The 16,227-nt window shown below is 43.1% G+C and overlaps 1 protein-coding gene across 1 annotated transcript; it reads right to left on the bottom strand.

Moving 5' to 3' along the window:
* Nucleotides 1-3,655: 3,655 nt before the first annotated feature.
* Dr1 (down-regulator of transcription 1) lies at nucleotides 3,656-14,640 on the bottom strand. Its single transcript, XM_051170821.1, has 3 exons — nucleotides 14,267-14,640; nucleotides 6,446-6,609; nucleotides 3,656-3,882 (listed from the first exon to the last, which is right to left on the bottom strand). Exons 1-3 carry the CDS (start codon nucleotides 14,484-14,486, stop codon nucleotides 3,736-3,738), a joined length of 531 nt encoding a protein of 176 aa, XP_051026778.1. The 5' UTR covers nucleotides 14,487-14,640; the 3' UTR covers nucleotides 3,656-3,735.
* Between the last annotated feature and the right edge of the window lie 1,587 nt (nucleotides 14,641-16,227).

The raw sequence follows: 16,227 nt of genomic DNA, 5'->3' as shown, positions 1-16,227 counted from the left end.
AAGACTCGGAGCTCCAACGCACTATTTACACTGGCCCAGAACCTGGAATCCCTCAAATGCCCATCAATGGTAAAATAAATTCTGGAAGTATTAAATGGACAAATGGAGCCGGGCATGGTGGTGCACGCCTTTAATCCCAACACTCAGGAGGCAGAGGCAGGTGGATCGCTGTGAGTTGGAGGCCAGCCTGGTCTACAAAGCAAGCCCAGGACAGCCAAGGCTACACAGAGAAACCCTGTCTTGGAAAAAAAATAAAATAAAATAAACGGACAAATGGAGTACTATAGAGCAAAGTAGGGAGTAACTACATTTAACAATATGAATTTTAACCAGGAAGTTAAACATGGCCTCCAGGGATATCTCTGGTTCAAATCTCTAGGATCTGTGAATATCACTTTACCTGGAAAAGAGACTTGGCATATATAATTAAGGGTCTTGGGCCTGGAGAATCATCTTGGAATATAAAGAGACAGAGGAAGACCTAACTACAAAAAGAGAACATGGTGGCACAGGTCTTTAATCTGATCTCTGTGAGTTCAAGGCCAGCCCGGTCTATGAAAGTGAGTCCAGGGCAGCCAGGGCTACACAGAGAAACCATGTCTCAAAGAGAGAGAAGTGGGGTGAGGGTGGGGTGGATGATGGTTGTGTAAGTAGAAACAGGCTTTGGAGAAAAGGGGCCATTAAAGAATAAAAAAGTTGGAAGATGAGAAGACATCAACTCACCTGTAGAAGGAACTAGTTCTGCTGATAACTGGATTTTGGACTAGTACTGATCAGGACTTCAGTTCTGTAGAACGGGAAAAGAATAAACCTCTGCTGCTTTAAGTCATTGAGTATTTGTTACAGGTAAAAGGCAACATTCACCAACATGAATAACAAATTACAGCTCTGAAAGGAGAGGACTGTTAAAGCGGGCAAGATCCAGGCGCGGTGGTGCGCGCCCTTAATCTCAGCAGTAGTAAGGCAGATGCAAACAGGTCTCTTGAAAGTTTAAGTCCATCCTGAGCTATATAGTGACACCATGTCAAAAAAGAAAAAGAAATAAGTTTCTGGGGCTGAAGAGATGGCTCCTCAGTTAAGAGCACTGGCTGCTCTCCCAGAAGACCGAGGCTTGATTCCCAGCATCCACATGATGGCTCACAACCTTCTCTAACTCTGACATCCTCTTCCTGGACACCCAATATATATGTGCAGACATACCTGTATGGAAAACACACACACACACACACACACACACACACACACACACACACACACACACACACACACACACACACGACAGGAGTAAAGACTGTAAAGATCTTCATCATGTCCTGTTTTCATCTGAGGACTATGTGCAGCTTCTGAAGCGTTATCTATGACTTCTCCTGTATATATGATATATATAAGTTTTAAAAAGAGGTCCCCTTTGGCAGTATGTAGTGGCAGCCTGTACGTCACCAGCACTTGGAAGGCTGTGGCAAGAGGCTGTCACTGTCAATCTACCAAGGCCAGCTGGCTTGCAGAGCAAAAGCTTGTCTTTAAAAAAAAAAAAGTTCCTTTTAGTATATCAATCTTCAAATCTGCTGAGGGGAAAAATCTATTTGAGATGGGAAGCTATTTACTAACTTTATTTCTTAATAACTAGGAATTTTGTTTTTCTAAGACTAAACCATTCTAGTGACTAAAGCAACAAATAATTGTGACTTTTAAGTGCTAAAACAAGATGCTGCTTAATAAACTTTGTTGTTCCTCTATATGGACAAAAAAAAAAAAAAAAAAAAAAAAAAAAAAAAAAAACTATATTTTCTGAAACAGTAGTAAACTAATGAGAAAGGGGATTCTACACAGCAAATAACCAGTGTCTTTTGAGTTTCCCATTCTCAAAAGTAGTAAAAATGTTAACAGAAATTGCCCTATAATCATTAAATATAAAAACAATTTATAAAACACATCAGAATTTTATTGCTTGAAGAATACAGCATATGAAATCACAAGAACATCAAAGTGAAAAGTCACTAGGCTTCAGACACAGACACATTATCAGATGCAGTGAAACACTAGTTAACCTGAAGTCTGCATCACAAAGAAAAAGGTATGGAAAAATATCTAAATTGCCGTTTACTTGAGAAACATACACTTAAAACAAAGGAAAAGAATGTTACAGTACAAATTAGAAAACCCAAAAGTGACTAACTTATCTCTGTCGCCTAGACTACCTACCTTTGGTACTTAACCTTTTTGAGAAAACAATTCCTTCTAGATCTCCAAACGCATCATGGCCATATCCACAAGGAAACTCCAACATAAAACATTCATGAAAGTGACTACCCTTTCTGTTATATGGGGGCGTGTATCAGATCAATGCATAACAATATTTCCCTTCTTCTAAAACTGAAAAATATGAATATCAAGAATCTAATACTTATAAACTTTACTTAGCTCGTCGAATGAAATTGAAACCCTGGAAGCTAGAACCTCCTCTGGGGCTTGGTGAATACAGAATTTAAATGACTTGGCAACTGACACAGGAACTCAATGGCTTCCCATTATCTTAGGCAGCATATTTCTGTTTCCAAAACACAAGCACTATGCCATTCCTCCAAATACACTGGATCCCTGGGTATTTGGGATCAAATGTAACTGGATCATAAACACTAACCATCTTTTATTCACTGAAACCAAATTAAAGCTGCTCCCTTTTCACAAGCAAGCTAACACTTTATACAGAGCTGGTCAGTTATGACACTTTTTAAGCGAACACAAAACTTTACAGCCATCACTCAATTATGATGAAATGACAATATCACATAAAGTTAGCATTGGACTCTTTAGGCCACCTAGTCAAGAAAATGTAAATGCTACGCTAATACCAAACAATAAGCTAAATGTTAAATAATATTTTAAAGCCCTCTCTCATAGCAAACATGTTTATTAGCTTTCACTATTTCCCCTAGCAAAGGTTTGACTACCCATGAGCCTCAGTTAAACCACCTGCCTCACAAGTCCCACCTAAGCACTGATGATAGAAACATGAATGGACTAAGCAAGCAACACTATGAACAATCACTGAACTGGAGTGAACGAGGAAGAAATCAGGACAGTTTTCAAGATTAGCCTCTGAAATGGCATAGTGTAGTCCAGGATAAATTATACTATGACAAAACAACAAAATCAAAAACATAACTCATCGAATTTATACAGCTACTAGTGAGTACGCTTCCTTCCTAGTTATTGGCTGTCTTGAGATATTCTCTAAACAAGTACATATATTTGAGCATATATAATGGTTGCCTGCATATATACTCACTTTAAAAGGCAAAAAAAATTAGATACTATATAGAACTGAACTTTTTTCACCAACCTGATTCAATGTATTCTGCATCACACCATGCCCATCTCAATAGAAAACTTTCAATTTTAGTTCAAAGGGCAGAGAAAATGCAAATACAGATTAAAAGATCTCTAAATTTCATGGTATTTTTATAAACCTGAAGTTTTCTGTAACACTGTTTATTGTCCAAATAAAGGGTTCACACTGGTCTAAGATTTCAGAAACACCATCACAAATTCAAAGCTGATTATTATACTGAACCTCGAATTCCCAATAGTTCAAAGAGACAGTTTTACATGTGTAGCACAGTAGTTGAAACCTGGCAGCAGACATGTCCAGAACACCCATGGTAAAGTCCACCAAAATGCACACAAAACTACAGATAAGCATTTCTTCCACTGTTTTCTTATAGACGTTGAGTGTCAGATGTCGTCGTCGTCGTCTTCATCCTGAGAGGACCCTGCCTGATTGGACGCGCTGGCTGAGGCGGCAGCCAGCTGGGCTTGTTGAGCAGCTTGCTGCATTTGAAGCCATTCCTGTTGGGCTAATTCTGCTTGCTGCTGTCTAGCCTAAGATTTAAAAACATAAAAGCAAGTATATACATTTTAGTTAAATGTAAATAAACCACCTTACAGACTTACTCATTAAATGTAGATATTTTCCAAGTACTATGTAATTATAACACACCTAGAAAACAAGAACTTGTAATGTTTTTTAGCTCAGCTGAAGAAACTGAAAAGCTAATAGAGGGGCTGCAGTGAAGAGCACTGGCTGCTCTCACAGAGGACCTGGGTTTGGTTCTCAGCCCCATGTAGCTGTTTACAGCTTTCTGTTAACTCCAGTTCCAAGGGACCCAACACCCTCTTCTGGCCTCTGTACATGTGGTATACATGCAAAACACCCACACATAAGACTAAAACTATTTTTTGAAAAGGTTGACAGAGCTGGGTGATGGTGGTGTACACCTTTAGTCCCAGGACTTGGGAGGGAGACCTGTGTCCCAGACCAGCCTGGTCTACTGAGAGAGCTCCAGGACAGCCAAGGTTACAGGGGGAAACCATGTCTCAAAAACCAAACGAACACTTGGGAGGCAGAGGCAGGCGAATGGCTGTGAGTTCGAGGCTAGCCTGGTCTACAAAGCGAGTCCAGGACGGCCAAGGCTACACAGAGAAACCCTCCCTGTCTTGAAAAAACAACCAACCAACCCCCCCCCCCCAAAACAAAAACAAAAATCAGTCATTCCCATGGCTTGGAAAGTCTCTAGCAAAAAAAAAAAAAAGAAAGAAAGAAAGTAAGTAAAGTCTCTAGCACAGGTAGGGAAAAATACCACAGAGAATGCAACAGCTACCTTGATATCTTCTGAGTTCTTATTACAATTCTCTACTCTCATGCTTCAAAAGAAACCTACAACATAAAATGTTCCTCAAATGTATACCACACTTTTGCATTTTCATTGTCTTTCTTTATATCCAGTATACCTGAAGTTTCCTAAATTTCACTTATTGATGAAACTGTACACTTCCTTCAAGTGAAAAAACTGAAATATTGCTTTTTCAGCGGTGCGTGGAGTCGCACGCCTTTAATCTCAGCACTTGAGAATTAACATTAGGAACCAATTTAAAAAAGAAAAAAGACTTAACCAAATATAAAATTGTTAAAATAACACGGAGACACTAGGGAGATGCCAACTATAAGCAGTAGTTGTTAATCTAATCTGAAAACAAAACAAGAGGCTGTAGCACTTAAAATTTATGTTTCAAGGACCCTGGCGGATCTGAACTCATCCCTGAAGAACAGGTGTACTGGCTAAAGCATGGAAAACCCACCGGGGACCCACACCAAGAAGCGCGCAGGCTCAGGCTGGCTCTGTGACAGAAAATGCAGACTGGATTCAGTTCCTGCTACAGGACAAACTGGTACAGCCAGTGCAGAGTTTCTGGATCCTGGGTGTGATGGCACACACTTATAATCCTAGCACCTGCTGGCAGTGAAATCCTGTCTCAAAAGACCTAAGAAATTCCTGGACTGGTCAAAGGAACTGGAAGAGGAAAGAAAAGAAGCAAGGCCCCTATTGGTAGTAGACTCTAAGAAGATTTCAGATAGCAAAGCAGATATCTGAACAGTACAGTGGTCTCCCCATACGTAGTTTCATTCTGTATGATTTCCGCTACCTGGAATCAACCAAAATATTAAATGGGAGGGGTAAAGTACCTTTATCTGCTGAGCTAATGTATACAATCTGCTTGGTAATGTGGTTAGAACTCAATAAATATTGAAAAATGCTTTTATTAATTTATTTTTAAGACTTATTATATTATTTTAATTATGTACATGTGCTTGTGTGTCTGTAGGAAATATGTGCAATGACTACTGGTAGCCTTAGAGGCTAAAGGTGTTGGATCTCCTTGGAGCCGCCCAATGTGGGTCTGGGAACTAAACTTAGGTCCTCTATTTGTTTGTTTGTTTGTTGGGACAGGGTTTCTCTGTGTAGCCTTGGCTGTCCTGGACTCACTCTGTAGACCAGGCTGGCCTCAAACTCACAGCGATCAACCTGCCTCTGCCTCCCGAGTGCTGGGATTAAAGGTGTGCACCACAATGCCTGGCTCTAGCTTCTCTTATTAAATGGTACTGGTATCTTGTGCCTAATAATGTTTAAGGCTCAAATGCAGTGATATTTGGTGGTACATTCTTATGATCTTAGTACTTGGGAGGATTATAAATTCAAAACCAGCTTGGGCTACACAGCCAATACCTTACTACACAGAAAACGTTACCCAGACTTTCCCTCTATTCCACTCATAATAAACTCTGGTAGTAACCTCTCATCTGCCTATCACTTTAAAGCTTAAAGATATCTAAATGTATTTTCATGCTTTTAGATCATCTATCTGGAAAAAAAAAAAAACCAATAAAATCTTAAGCAGTATTTGACATTATTCTCTTTAGAAAACTAGTTGATGCAACCATTTAGATAAAACAGAGTCAAACTGGCCAAGTTCTAAGTATTAGACTCTGTATAAGCAATGAGCTGGAAAGAGAATCCTCTACGGATGTTGATTTACAAAGTGATTTTCAAGAAACCCCTGATTTTGGTAGATTTCCAATGAAAATGATTTAAAACATAATACTTACTTTTGCAAATAATTCCTGTTGCTGTCTCAATAACTCCTCTTCAGGAATGCCAAGGTTTTCCAAACGAGAGCTGGCCTTTCTTCGTTTTAACGCGACCGTCTTGCATTCCTGTAGGACTTCTTTTACTTCACTGATGTAAGAGCCAAAGCCCAAACTTTCTAGTGCTACAGAAACGGAAAAGGGAAAAAAGTATAAACGGAGCATTTATTTTTGGGGTTAGTTTTCGCTTGGGAGAAAAAGTTTATTATTTTCTAATAATGTTACCTATTTCACAGTTATTTAGCAATTGTCTGGGTAGCTAAGAAAGTATTTTTTTAATCAACTATTATTTTTCAAGTGTTAGTTTTATTTTTATTTTTAATGTGTGTCTGTGTGTGTGCATGTTTGAGATCTGTACAGGTAGGCGTGGTGCCCAGAGGCCAGACGAGGCACAGGACACCCAGGGGGGAGGCAAAAGGCCACTGTGAAGCAGCAGGTGAGCGTGTGGGAACCCAAGTCCTTCTGCGAGAGACGCATCTCGCTCTTCAGCTCTGGGCGATCTCTCCAGCCCACACCCACCCACTTCCTTAACATCTGACCACAGACTGGCTGAAGCCTAAGGAGCATTTCAAGGCACCGACCTTCATTCTCCCCGAATTTTTAAATTTTATGTTTTTTAAGAGAGTAACGTGGTTAGAGTAAGAAAAATATCTTTCACACGCCACTCACAGCACGTCACGCACCCTTAAGTTTGTCACTTTCTTAAAGAATACAAAAAAGGGGCTGGAGAGATGGTTCAGAGGTTAAGAGGACTTGGCTGCTTTACTGAAGGTCCCAAGTTCAATTCCCAGCAACCAGATGGTGGCTCACAGCCATCTATGATGAGATCTGGTGGCTTCTTCTGGTGCACATGCATATATGCAGGCAGAGCACTGTATACATAGTAAATAAAGAAAAAAATATTAAAAAATTATAAAGAAGGCAAATATTTGGAATTTACTTGTTAATAACACAGTTTGCCCATTACAAAAAAAGTAGGCTAGGAACACACATGCATTAGGTTGCAGAAAGACAGGACAAAGGAAGAGTGAAGTTTCTCCTCCCTCCACTGTACCGAGAGTGTAGTAAGGTCCACTTGTCCCAACACTCAGGGGCTGAAGAAGTCTGAGCTACTGAGACTCAGGAGAAGAGACTGTAATGTACAGCCCCACTAAGTTACACTAGTCAACTTCTCGCAGCTGTGATGACCTCTCTCCAGAAGACAAGAGGGACACAAGAACAAATACCTGGTGCAAAGCCCCAGTTCCTACTTCATGTTGTAAAATGCCCAGGATGCTATGAGACCCCGCCCCGCCCGCCCGCTGCCCTCTGTTAGCCACAGGCAGAAAAGCAAGGCTGATAAAAGGATGCTCAACTAATGTGAGTAAGGCATCATCTCAACACACACACTATGGACTAAAAACAACACACTGTCTCTCGCTTCTTTAGCTTCTTACGTGAGCGAGGGAAGAACATGACATCTTTCATTTAAAGTGAGATGATGTGTGTCATTCTTGCCTTGCCCCCGATGGCACAGTACTCCAGAAAACTCGGAAACACTAAGGACTGAGACTCATTTATTTCTACACTTTTACCGCAACGCTAAACCCTTAGCAATGGTAAACAAGTGTGGGCTGTACCAGGAAACAAAAGCCTCCGGCTGTGGGTGCAGCACACAGACAGAAAACACTTGCCTAACACGCACGGGGCCCTGGGTTCAAGTTCTCAAGGGAACAAAAGCTGTGGGTGCAGCACACAGACAGAAAACACTTGCCTAACACGCACGGGGCCCTGGGTTCAAGTTCTCAAGGAAACAAAAGCTGTGGGTGCAGCACACAGACAGAAAACATCTGCCTAACACGCACGGGGCCCTGGGTTCAAGTTCTCAAAAAAAAGGTAAGATTATTTTAAGAAATATTAAACCAGGCATCATGGTGGTGTACACTTTAATCCCAGCCCTCAGGACACAGAGGCAAATAGAGACAGGCAGATCTCTATGAGTTCCAGGACAGCCGGGAGTAGGGCGGGGCGATGTGTATGGTGTGTGTGTGTGTGTGTGTGTGTGTGTGTGAGAGAGAGAGAGAGAGAGAGAGAGAGAGAGAGAGAGAGAGAGAGAGAGAGAGAGAGAGAGAAGAGGAGATAGGAGGGGAAAGGAGGAAGGAAGGAGGAGGCTAAGAAAAGAAAAATAATAAAATTCTTCCATTCCAAAACAAACAAAAACAAAAACCTACTAGAAAGAGCAACTGATCATGTAATAGTTTACAGTGCAAATTTCAGGTGTCCCTTTGAGAAAATAATGGTATTATTTAGGCAACACAACATGTGCATTTTAATTCTGTGTTAAAACTTCTTTGCAATCAGTCAGTTTGTCTGATTTCAAAATTACTTCATATCTGCTTCCCAAAATACACTGTAGCTTTAAAGCAAAGCAACTCAAAATATGGTCCAAGGACTTGTGCCAGAGTTTGTTAAAATGGTGGTTGTTTCAAACAGTTATGAATGGAAATTCAGCTGGACACAATGACACATGCCTGTAATCCTAGCACTCAGGAGGCAGAGGCAAGTTGATCTCTGGGTTTGAGGCCAGCCAGGACTACACAGAGAAACCCTATCTTAAAAAAACCAAAACCAAAACAATGTGTTCACACAAACCAGTAACAGAATAAAAGAGCTATTGGTAACTGTTGAAAGCTTTTATTCATATATCTATGATTGTTTTTCAGGACAGGGTTTCTATGGGTGGCCCTGACTGTCCTGGACTCAATTTGTAGACCAGGCTGGCCTCAAACTCACAGAAATCTTCCTGCCTCTGCCCCCTGAGTGCTGGGATAAAAGTCGTGCGCCACCAGACATGGCTGTATCTGTTATTACACCAAATCTACTGAAAATGAAACAGGGGTGGGGGGTGGGAGGAAGCTTTTAAATCCAATTATGGTATTTTGTATATTTATTTGGTGACAAAATTATTTTAATCTTTATCTGCACTATACAAAAGTGCCTTAGAATGTTTAGATTGCTTCAATAAGAAAGTCAGGTAGCAACTGAGTAAAGGAAATGGCCTGAAGTAAAGTGTAATTAACTTTATTACTAAAACCCAAAACTTCAACATGAGTACCTCTTTAAAATGTTTATTAGCAAAAAACAGGGGCTGGAGAGATGGCTCAGCAGTAAGAGCTGGCTGTTCTTCCAGAGCACTGGGGTTCAATTCCCAGCACCCACATGGGAGCTTATAACTGTCTGTAACTCCAGTTCCAGGGGATCTGACATCCTCACACAGACATACCTTCAGGTAAAACACCAATGCATATAAAATAAAAATAAATCATATTTATAAATTATATGTGTGTGTATACCAAGGTAAAAAAAAAATTGTATATTACTATTGCATATGTGTGTATCTTCTGTTCGTAAATAATGCATGTGGCTGGCCTGGAACTCACCTGCCTTTGCCTCTCACAGAAAAGCAATTTGAAAAAAATGTATCTACCATAATTTTACCAGCTAAAGCACAGACCTTTAAAAAAAAGAAAAACTTCTCACCTGGGCAGTGGTGACGGCACACACCTTTAGTGCCAGGACTTGGGAGGCAGAGGCAGAGGCCAGCCTAGTCTACAGAGGAGTTCCAAGATAGCCCTGGCTACAGAGAAATTCTGTCTCAAGAAAACCAAGTACCCAGAGGAAGGATAGCAGGCTGCCAAGAAGAGACTTGATACCCTATGAGCATATACAGGGGGGGGAGGTCCCCTCAGTCACAGTCATAGGGGAGGGGAGTAAGGGGAAAATAGGAGGGAGGGAAGAATAGGAGGATACAAGGGATGGGATAACAATTGAGATGTAATATGAATTAATAAAATATGTTAAAAAAAAAATAAAGCCTATACCATGTAAAAAACAAACAAAAAAACCCAAGTACCCTCCCCACCAAAAAACTTCTCAAAACAAAACTTAAAAGTGATTACATAACATGAAATTACAATAAAATCTACGCTAGTTGAGCAAAGCTATAATATTCTTATAACTTAATGGCAACGTCACAAGAAAAAGGCAGATTTGAGTGCCAACAGGTCAATGCAGTTTGTAACGTTAGCGGGCTGCCACTGTCACACAAGGAACAGTTTCTTCCACTGTAGCTTTCTGTGTGCATTAAACACAAGCTAGAGCCAGGGCGTGGTGGCGCACGCCTTTAATCCCAGCACTCGGGAGGCAGAGGCAGGTGGATCGCTGTGAGTTTGAGGCCAGCCCGGTCTATAAACCAAGTCCAGGACAGCCAAGGCCAATACAGAGAGACCCTGTCTTGAAAAACCAAACCAAACCAAACCAACAACCAACCAACCAACCAACCAAGCAAACAAAAAAACCTCAAGCTAGAACATTCCAAAGCTGAGCTATTTAGTATGTTGTTTGCTACAGTTGTACTTTGATTCAATCATCTTGACTTTTGTGTCAATCAGAACTCTAAAGATATTCTAGAAAAGAATAAGCCTTCTCCCAAGAAGACAGACCGTGTTACTAAATTTTGGAACAAACAAACCTTTAGGCAGACCTTACTGAAATCTTTTGCAGTTTTCATTTAAAAGTTGATGTGTGACAAAAATGGTTTTTCTTTTCTTTTTCCTTAACTATTTGTTAATAATCTTCTTAAAGATTTAGGACAACAATCATATATACAATGTTTAAAAAAGGGGGGGGGGCCTCTCACGTCTTTAATCCCAGCACTCGGGAGGCAGAGGTAGGAGGATCACTGTGAGTTGGGGGCCAGCCCAGTCTACAAAGTGAGTCCAGGACAGTCAAGGCTACCCAGAAAAAGACAAGGACAACTTGGCTTCCAATTTTTTTTTAATCACTCAGGGAAACCAAACAAGTGAGGGGGAAAATAACAGTTTTAAGAAATCAAATGTGAGCCAAGCAGTGGTGGCACACGCCTTTAATCCCTGCACTCCAGAGGCAGAGGCTGGCGGATTGTTGTGAGTTCGAGTCCATCCTGGTCTACACAGCGAGTCCAGGACAGCCAAGGCTACACAGAAAAACCCTGTCTGGGAAAAAATAAATAAGTAAATAAAAAGAAAATGTATCAAATGTGTGGGCTGGGAATATAGCTCTGTGGCACAGCGCTTGCCCATATATGAGGCCCTGTTCAGCACATATACACAAAACAATTGAGGGTAGAGGCTCCGACATTAAGACCAGCCTAGGCTACATAGTCGGACCCTGTTAGCATCTTGTCTTGCCTGATCCTGGGGGCAAAAATACTGCTTTTTTCTTACAGGGTATCTACTATGTGCTGAAATGACTGCGTACATGCGTACGTAATGTAAATATATACATGAATGCACACACACACATGTGTGTGTACATACATATACCATCATGACTCCACCACCTACTGGGACTTCTGGTATACTAAACACTCAGCCTCAAGACACCCTTAGCACAACAGGGTATATTTTAAATCTACCTTCAGTACAGCAGAAAGGCTCAAAAATGAATCACGTGATCTTGCTGTCAATACTGAAAGCGAGAAAATGGATATGTTCAATATGAACAGATGTGTTCTCCACAAGAAAGTAAAAATGTGGGGTTGGGGATTTAGCTCAGTGGTAGAGCGCTTGCATAGCAAGCGCAAGGCCCTGGGTTCGGTCCTCAGCTCTGGGGGAAAAAAAAAAGTAAAAATGTTTTAAAGTTAAGTTATTGCTGGAGCCGGGAGTGTTGGCGCACGCCCGTAATCACAGCATTTGGGAGGCAGAGTCAGGCAGATCTCTGTGAGTTCAAGGCCAGCCTGTTACAAAGTGAGTCCAGGACAGCCAGGGACGTTACATAGAGAAACCCTGTCTATATATATCTGGGCGTGGAGACGGACACCTTTAATGGGGAGCAGGGCAGAGGCAGGCAGATCTCTGTCTTTGAGGACAGCCTGGTCTACAAAGTGAATTCCTGAACAGCCAGGTGTACACAGACAAACCCTAACTCAAAATAAAATTAAATTAAATTTAAAAAAGGCGAAGCTGGAGAGATGGCTCAGAGGTTAAAAGCACCGCCTGCTCTTCCAAAGGTCCTGAGTTCAAAACCCAGCAACAACAGAGTGGCTCACAACTATCAACGAGATCATGTGCCCTTTTCTGGCCTGCAGGTGTACATGCAGGCAGAGCACTGTATACATAATAAATCTTTTTTTAATGTTTGTTTTTTCAAGACAGGTTCTCTCTGTGTAGCCCGGGCTGTCCTGGACTTACTCTGTAGACCAGGCTGGCCTCTGAAAGGTGATCCACCTGCCTCCACCTCCCAAGTGCTAGGAGCTGGGATTAAAGGCGTGGGCTATCACACCCGGCAACAAATCTTTTTAAAAAAAATTATAAAAAGGCAATGATAGAGAACTACCTGCCTAGTATGATTAAATTTGTAATCCAGAAATTGTTGGAATTTTTTTCTTTTTTGTTTTTTGTGACAAGGTTTTTCTGTGTATAGGCGTGGCTGTCCTTGACTCACTTTGTAGATCAAACTGGCCTTCAGGAACTCGGATCTGCCTGCTTCTGCCTCCCTGAGTGCTGGGATTAAAGTGCTTAAAATTTTCACTAGATTATTAAAAAATGGAAGTTACTGCCTCAAACTGAATGCAACTTTCTCGTAAGGGTTCATGAAAAGCAATAGAAAGTATCTGCCAAAAGTACTTTTGTCTCCCTTCCCTGCAACCATCAAAACAGCCTCCCAAACCCCTACTGCAAATCCAAGATAAGAAACTACTGAAACTTTAGAAGTGCTTAACTATACATGCCCCTCCAGCCGGGACAGCACGAGGAAAGGGCAGGCCGTAGCTCAGCAACAGTGCTTGCGTTCAAGCCCCAGTACTGCCCATCGCCAATGAAAAACCACCTTTTACAAATAACCTTCGGTGCAAGCATTTAAGTATTTTCAAAGAACAATCAAAAGTTGGAGGAAGTCAAAGAAAAAAGATGTGGCACTTGCCTTTCCGTACGTAAGTGCTCCGGTGACCTGGTGAGGACCGCTCCCCATGTGATCATTTTAAAACAAAAATATAATTCCTTTTATGAAAGCGGTAACTTTACATTGAACACACTCATGTTAATAACATGTGTGTGCGCGCGCGCGCACGCTCGGAATCAGACCCAGCTAGATAGATACCACTGACCTACATCCACAGCCGGGGTTTTTCTGTTCATGGGTTCAAAAATGAATCTTTTCCTTCACAGTGGTAAAGAGGTCAGGTGAGCAAGAGCTACTCTCTGAGTCAACTCATGCTTGAAGGTCTGTCTAAAATTTAACTTTCCAAGAGAAAACTTTAAGGTTCCTTTCTCAGCTATTATCCAAGTTTAGCTGTAAGGAGTCGATTCTTACTGCTTTAATACATGATTGCAAACTGTACAAGTTAGGTGTTGAGGATGTTTGTTGACCCTAATGTCTGCCTTCCTTATTTGCATTAGCTTGATGAAGTGTCCTTAGAATGCTACATAAGTGGTGGTATTATTATTATTATTATTATTATTATTATTATTATTATTTTGGTTTTTCGAGACAGGGTCTCTCTGTGTAGCCTTAGTTGCCCAGTACTCACACTGGCCTCGAACTCACAGCGATCCACCTGCCTCTGCCTCCCGAGTGCTGGGATTAAAGGCGTGCGCTGCCACCACCACCCAGCCCATAGGTACTTTCTTAAGGTACACCTTTGTTGACTTTTCATTAACAGCACTGCTGGTGGAAAGAAGGCTGTGTGTGAGGCCAAGCGGTTACTCTATTAAGACTGTTCCCCTGGACCTTTATTTAATCCAACCCAAACCCACACTGCTTTACCTTGTATGACATGCTCTGGTGAAATTGTCTTCTTTTCCGATTTGTTGCAAATCTCATTGGCTTCAGAAGATATAAGGTGAATGAATTCAGTGCAGCAGTTCACCACCAGCTCTCGGGCGTCGTTTGCCACCCGGACATTAGGGAGAGTCTCTTTGATCATCTTATTTATAGCAGCTCTGGGGATAGTGAGATCGTCATCGTTGCCAGACGAGGAAGCCATCGTTCCCTTCCTGTCTTCGAGCCCCAACTTTTAAACTCTCCTCGCAGCTGGTCCGCCACGCCACCAAAGATTTCTCAGAAGGCGCCCTTGGAGAGGGATGTCGGGGTCCGGGAAGCTCAGGGAAAGAAGGCGTAAAGACCGAGGAGGAGGAGGAGCGGGTTCGAGGGCGGGGAACACCGACTGTGTGGCGGGGTTTAGTGCGGGTGTGACGGAGGGTTAGGGGGCTGGGGGCTCGGGGACACCGCTCGCAGGGCGCAGGGCTGGAGAGCCACCCTCCGTGTCGCCTCGGACCGACCGGCGCTGTCGTTTAACCGAACCTAAGCGGCGCGGGGGCGCACGCCAAGACCCAGGAGGGCCGGGCCGGCCGCAGCACGGGGCGGACGCCCAGCAGGCTCGGCTCTAGTGAGCCGGAGGAGCCGCTGCGGCCGCCGCCACCAGCAGCGGTTGCCGCCGCCTCGGCCACACCATCCTCAGGCACCCGCGCCTCACAACATGTCTGCCGAAGCCGCAGCTGGACGCACGCCGGCGGCCTGGGAGCGAACGCGGAGAGGGCGGAAGGCAGCGGGAGCCGCCGCGGCCGCCAGCGCAGCCGCGAGCGGGCTGTGGAAGCCGAAGCGGCGCTAACGGGTGGTCTCCCTCCGGGCCGGGGAAGGAGGTTTGCCGCAAGCTGATCCCAACACGCTTTGCGCCACCGGAAGTCTCACTCCTCGGTTCCACCCTCCCTCCTGGACGGATTTCCGGGCGTGCTCGCCGCCTCCCGGCTGCCCCCCAGCACCGAGGCGGGCGGGAACGTTGGGTCCGCGGTGCGACCCGGCTTTTCCTCGGTCGGGCCCTAGGGGAGCTCGCTCGCTCGCTCGGCGGCGGAGGGCCACGTGGCGGAGGAGCCCCGGTCGTTACTAAAGGACTTCCTTTTCCGATTTCCTTGGGCTCTTGAGTGAGGATGGGACATGGGGAAAGCATATCCCGGTGTGTGGAGGAAAGGCTTTTATAACTGCTTAACAGCGTTCAGATAGGAGCTCCCTGTTCTCGTTTAAGAGAAAGAACTGAAGCCTTCAAAGTGGCTCTCCTCGGTAGCACAAACGGCTAAGTCAGACCCAAAGTAATGGAAACGTTTGACATACCATGAGTTATGGTGCGTGCTGGCTTTTGGTGGGAAGAGAAAAAAAGAAATGTGGATTACCTCAAGTAACTCTGATATTTTACTTCTTTCTAGGGTGATTATTAATAACTAGTGCCAAGGTCATCACAGAAACCGCATTTTTAAAAATACTGCCGGCGGTGGTGCTTACACCTTTAAACTCTGCAGGCTCAGGCAAGCAGCTCAAGTTCCAAGACAGCCTGACATAGGGAGCCTGTCTCAAGTAACAAAACAAAACATAGTAGAAGGCAGCTTTTAAAAGGACTAAGCCACTTGAATCCATGTCCCATTTAGTTCATCATAGGCTTTGTTGATCGGTCGGCAGCTCGGATGCCTGCAATGTTAATGTTTGGGTTCCAGTAGACTGTCACTGTCAACCATACCCTCCAACCCACCTCACCAGATGTAGATGTAGCTTCAGCTCCGAGCTAGAATACCAGCCTTGAGCAACTTATGTATCCAATATTTCCTACAAGATGCTTGCTGGGTATTGTAGTTCTTGATTATCAGCGCTACAAGTTTATTCTGATTATAAAGAGTAAATTTTTTTCTTCAAAAGTGAAATTTGGTTCAGATATATCGTTTTTATGAAGTGCTAAGTTA

Source organism: Acomys russatus, chromosome 28, assembly GCF_903995435.1.
Source record: "Acomys russatus chromosome 28, mAcoRus1.1, whole genome shotgun sequence".
NCBI lineage: Eukaryota > Metazoa > Chordata > Mammalia > Rodentia > Muridae > Acomys > Acomys russatus.
Note: the sequence above shows the minus strand (reverse complement) of the source record. Positions and strands in the feature narration are given on the sequence as shown.

Bases quoted from the DNA above. Each gene is read 5' to 3' on its own strand.
- Dr1 (XM_051170821.1), bottom strand. From the start codon at position 14,486: ATGGCTTCCTCGTCTGGCAACGATGACGATCTCACTATCCCCAGAGCT. The intron at 6,610-14,266 runs GTAAAGCAGTGT...CCGTTTCTGTAG, and splicing joins ACCAGAGCATGTCATACAAG to CACTAGAAAGTTTGGGCTTT. The intron at 3,883-6,445 runs GTAAGTATTATG...TTTAAATCTTAG, and splicing joins AACAGGAATTATTTGCAAAA to GCTAGACAGCAGCAAGCAGA.